The sequence below is a fragment of the Otolemur garnettii genome, unplaced genomic scaffold, assembly GCF_000181295.1.
Source record: "Otolemur garnettii isolate 467f Iridium unplaced genomic scaffold, OtoGar3 scaffold00261, whole genome shotgun sequence".
NCBI classification, from domain to species: Eukaryota; Metazoa; Chordata; class Mammalia; order Primates; family Galagidae; genus Otolemur; species Otolemur garnettii.
The window spans coordinates 101160-106330 of NW_003852656.1; the positions used below are offsets into that span (position 1 = coordinate 101160).

The 5171-nt window shown below is 38.4% G+C and overlaps 1 protein-coding gene across 1 annotated transcript in view; it reads left to right on the forward strand.

The window, feature by feature from the left end:
• NSD1 (nuclear receptor binding SET domain protein 1) overlaps nt 1-5171 on the forward strand; it is a 117311-nt gene that overhangs the window by 91213 nt on the left and 20927 nt on the right. The window contains exons 12-13 of the mRNA XM_023508620.1: nt 3019-3175; nt 4752-4957. Coding sequence (XP_023364388.1) covers nt 3019-3175; nt 4752-4957 — 363 coding nt within the window. The remainder of the gene's footprint in view (nt 1-3018; nt 3176-4751; nt 4958-5171) is intronic.

The following is a 5171-nucleotide window of genomic DNA, read 5'->3' on the forward strand; positions in this document are numbered from 1 at the left end:
AGGCGCCGAGCCTGTTTTCATTTTTTATATAGCTTTCTTCATCCTGTCTTCCTATCTTTCCCTTTCTCTTCTATACATCTCCTTATTGCCACTAGACAAACCCTATTGCTACCTTCTGTCCTTCTACGCCTAATAGTCCTATTTACTTTTTCCCTTATATTTTTCTTCATCTCATGTTCCATTTTGGTGTTCTGTGAAAAATTGATGCTTGCCACTGTTAATCTCCTCATCTCTGACATTTGGCCCTTATTCTCTATGTGTTTTTCCATCCAAGTTTCTTTTCATGTTATATTCTTCTTTGGATGCCTTATTCAAATGCTTTTCTGTACATGAAATTCTTTTCATGTGCTTTATATGCCATTTTAATGAAGTAAGATTTTTCTTCTAAAACTATGTACACAGACTGTGATAGCAACCCAGCTATCTTTCAGCAGGTAGCTAAGCATAGATAGGAATCTTATAGAACAAACATAATCTGCCACTGGCTCAGTAGAATTTATGTGACTTTGTACCACTCTTAATGTCCTATCATAAGATTATTTGATTCATCCACAAAGTACATAGAAATAGTTAAGTATGAGTTTCAAACTGTATAAGTGTTCTTTAGGTTTCAATTTTAGTCATATCTTAAGTACATACCCCAAAACACAGGAAATAAATAAAACTCTAGCTCTTAAAAGCCTGCTCTAAGGCAGGGTCTGTGGCTCACTGGGTGGGGCATCAGTCCCATATATTAAGGGTAGCAGTTTGAACTCAGCCCCGGCCAAACTGTAACAAAAAATAGCCAGACGTTGTGGTGGGCACCTGTAGTCCCAGCTACTCAGGAGCCTAAGCCCAGGAGTTGGAGGTTGCTGTGAGCTGTGATGTCACAGCACTCTACCCAGGGCGATAAAGTAATACTCTGTCTTTTAAAAAAAAAAAAAAAGCCTGCTGTAGAAAATTATTGAGAAAGGGCAAAAATTATATGGGGAAAAAATGTATATGGAAATTGTCACACAGGTATATTTTTAATAGAATTTTAAATGCCATAGGAAGTTTAGTGATAACAAGATGAACTTGGATATATACTTTGCTAAGGCTTTGCTGCTCAGTTTTTGGGATAAAACTTAGAGTTACATATTTGAGTCTAGCATAGAAGATAAGGCATATGTTGTATTCCTTAAATATGAATTTTTTCTAATATCTGCAACAATTGTGTCAACTATATAAATTATGAGTCACTTAGTGCAGAGAATTTTTAAGAAGTAAAAATTTGTCACTATAATCTATAATTAAACCCAAACTTAATCTCAAGAGTTTGGATAGGGAGGGAGGGGAGATTACAGTGAAAGTTTAATGACAAACCAAAGCCAAGTCACAAATAATACAGTTGTTACAGATATCTTGAAGTATCATTTGTAATAATTACTACTGCTAGATTTTTCATTTATGCCTTACAAGGAAACGTAACTGTACTTCTCTTGTTTTGTTCTGACATTTTGTTAATTAAATTTTCATATAGTGGGCTCGGGGCTTATACCTCAGCGATTAGGGCGCCAGCCACATACACCAAGGTTGGCGGGTTTGAACCCAGCCAGGGCCTAGTAAACAACAGTGACAGCTGCAACAACAACAAATAGCTGGACATTGTGGCAGTTGCCTATAGTCCCAGCTACTTGGGAGGCTGAGGCAAGAGAATCACTTGACCCCAAGAGTTTGACGTTGCCGTGAGCTGTGATGCCATGGTGGCACTCTACTGAGGGCTACAAAGTAAGACTCTATCTCAAAAAAAAAAAAATTTTTTTTTCATGTAGTAGACGTGTTTTTTATCTTATATGTATATGAAGTATATTTATTTATAGATAGTATTTTTTTTTTTTTTTTGAGACAGAGCCTCAAGCTGTCCCCCTGGGTAGAGTGCCGTGGCATTACAGCTCACAGCAACCTCCAACTCCTGGGCTCAAGCGAGTCTCTTGCCTCCGCCTCCCAAGTAGCTGGGACCACAGGCACCCGCCACAACACCCGGCTATATTTTTGGTTGCAGCTGTCATTGTTGTTTGGCGGGTCGGGGCTAGGGGATTTGAACCCGCCACCTTAGGTGTACGGGGCTGGCGCCTTAGCTGGTTGAGCTATAGGCGCTGAGCCTATAGATAGTATTTGAGATTGGGCCTTTAATTGCAAACACTTTGCTTCAGGTGTAGAATTACATACATAGAAAAGTGTTTTATCATAAGATTATTTTTCTTTTTGTCAGCAAAATAAAATTGTGAACCTTTTTTGCTAAAATTGGAAAGTTGTGAAAAGTTAGTAATTTATAAAAGAGAGAAGGAAGTAAGCATGTGGAAAACACTTTTTTTTTTTCTTTTTTTTTGCAGTTTTTTGGCCAGGGCTGGTTTGAACCTGCCACCTCTGGCATATGAGGCCGGCGCCCTACTGCTTTGAGCCACAGGTGCCACCCCTGTGGAAAACACTATTTATGTGTCTAACACTACTAGGTGATTTATTAGGTAGACGAGTCCTCGGGCAAATGTGATTATTGTTCATTGTAAAAAACAGCTCACTATTAAGCTCAGCAAGGAAAGTAAATTCTGTAAGGTCATACTGTCTTAGAAGTGGAATTCCAAGCTAAATCTGATATTAGTTAAAGTTTGTGCTCTTTATACATGTACTCTGGTCATTGGGTGTCCTTAATTTGTTGTTTAGTATCTTGTCTTCTAGTAAAGGCACTGAAAATGTATATATGTGTATAGATACGCACACACGTGACTTTGTTATTGTTTTACTTATGATCTTATCCCATTAATTTTGCCAGTAAGATAATTGTTTATTAATTGTGAATCTAACAAACTTTGGAGTTGGGGGTGGTTTGGGGAATATTGGAGAGGGCATGGTCTTATAGAAATGTCTTTCTCAATAACTAAATTATTAAGCACTTTGCTGGGAGATAAATAATTGGTTTGGAGCTGAGCAAAAGCTGTTTCTGCTGGGTTCATATATGTAGCCTTGTGGTTTGAGTGCCAGATGTTTTGATTCCCACAGGAGGCAGCCTTCTTTGCTGTGATTCTTGCCCTGCTGCTTTTCATCGTGAATGTCTGAACATTGATATCCCTGAAGGAAACTGGTATTGCAATGATTGTAAGGCAGGCAAAAAGCCGCACTATAGGGAGATTGTCTGGGTAAAAGTTGGACGATACAGGTAAGTGTGAAGGAGAATGGCACTCATATCTTTCACCATCCTGTTTCTTGGGAACTGTCAAACAAAGTTTATTTTTTATTTAGTACTCTTCATGATTATGCCTGGTATATTTCCCTTTATTAACTTTTCTTTATAAGCCTCAAAATCTAATTTTCTTTGTAATCATAGGAATAATATATGTTCTCTGTAGAAATTCACAAATGGAAAGAAATCCCTAATCTCACAAAAAAGATACATTATTAATATTTCAGCATATTTATTTGTAGACAGGGCAGTACTCCCCCCTGCAAAATAATTGTCCTTATCATTTATACTCAGTTTTGCACATGTTCTTTGTAAAATTATTATTTACTTTTTTTTAGAGACAGCGTCTCACTCTTGCCCATGGTAGAGTGCTGTAGCGTCATAGCTCACAGCAATTTCCTACTCCTGGACTTAGGTGATTCTTTTGCTTTGGCCTCCTGAGTAGCTGGGACTACAGGTGTCCACCACAATGCATGGCTATTTTTTGTTGCATTTTGGCCCGGGCTGGGTTCAAACCACCACCTTTGGTATATGGGGCTGGTCCCCTACCCACTGAGCCACAGGTGCTGCCCCACTCTATTCACTTTTATGCACTGAGACTCATCATAATTAATACAGTACTCTAGTTCATTCATAGTTCATTGTTCTTTCATGCTCCTTTATATAGTCTCACAATGTTTTGTACTTCATTTGTCCATTTCCCTGTTAGGACTATGAACATTTGTTAGTTTTTTGGCGTATATATGCAGGGGGCTTCTTGGGTATGGACTTCCAGCTCTAATAGTTAATGCCACATTGCCTCCCTTCATTTTTGGTACCATTTTTCAGTATTCCTAGTAATTTTCAATACTCCTAGTATTGTACAGTAAGTGTAATTATTGAAAGTTTCCTTTTTAAAAACCGAATTGCAGGCCAAGCACACAGGCTCATACCTGTAATCCTAGCACTGTGGGAGGCCAAGGTGGGTGGATTGCTTGAGCTCTTGAGTTTGAGACGAGCCTGAGCAAAAGCAAAACCCAGTCTCTACTTTAAAAATGAAAGAAAAGAAAGAAAGAAAAACTGAGGGAAGAAGATCACTTGAGCCTGAGTTGGAGGTTGTTGTGAGCTGTCTTGCCATGGCACTCTACCCAGGGCAGGAGTTTGAGACTCTGTCTCAAAACAAAAATAAATCAAATTGGATTTCATTATATAGTGTACTACAGACACTGCTGTTGTTCCCTTGGTTACAAGTTTTTTATTCTTACAGACTTAATGCTTCAGTGAGCATTATAGTCATAAATCTTTGTTCATTTCTCTGATTATTTGTTGTTAATACATTCCTTAAAGTAGAATAATTGAGTCTAAGGAAGTGTGTGCGTGTACAGGGGCATGGGCATGGGCAGGGGCAGGAGTTTCAATCTTTCCAGCACACATCACTTGTTCTCTGATAAGTTGTACAAATGTGCTAGGATGAACTTTAGAATGGGCAGACATTTCTATTCCTTATATAGGTTATTTTTCTTGTGCATTGGAGCTTTTTGGAGATTTCTTCCCTTTTCTTCACCTCTTCCAGGTGGTGGCCAGCTGAGATTTGCCATCCTCGGGCTATTCCTTCCAATATTGATAAGATGAAACATGATGTGGGCGAGTTCCCTGTCCTCTTCTTTGGCTCTAATGACTATCTATGGACTCACCAGGCACGAGTCTTTCCTTACATGGAGGGGGATGTGAGCAGTAAAGATAAGATGGGCAAAGGAGTAGATGGGACATATAAAAAAGGTAATTTTATCCATTTTGTTTCTTAGGCCAACAACAACCTCTATTTCCTAAGCATCTACTCTATGTGAAAATTGACATATGTTCCATTTAGCAGATGTGTTCTGTCCTCTGGGAACATTATGTGGCTGTGGGTACAGTATTTTGCAGGAATTTGATCTGCATATAACTCAGTATTTTTTTTTTAACTCAGCATTTTTTTTTTTTTTTTTTTTTT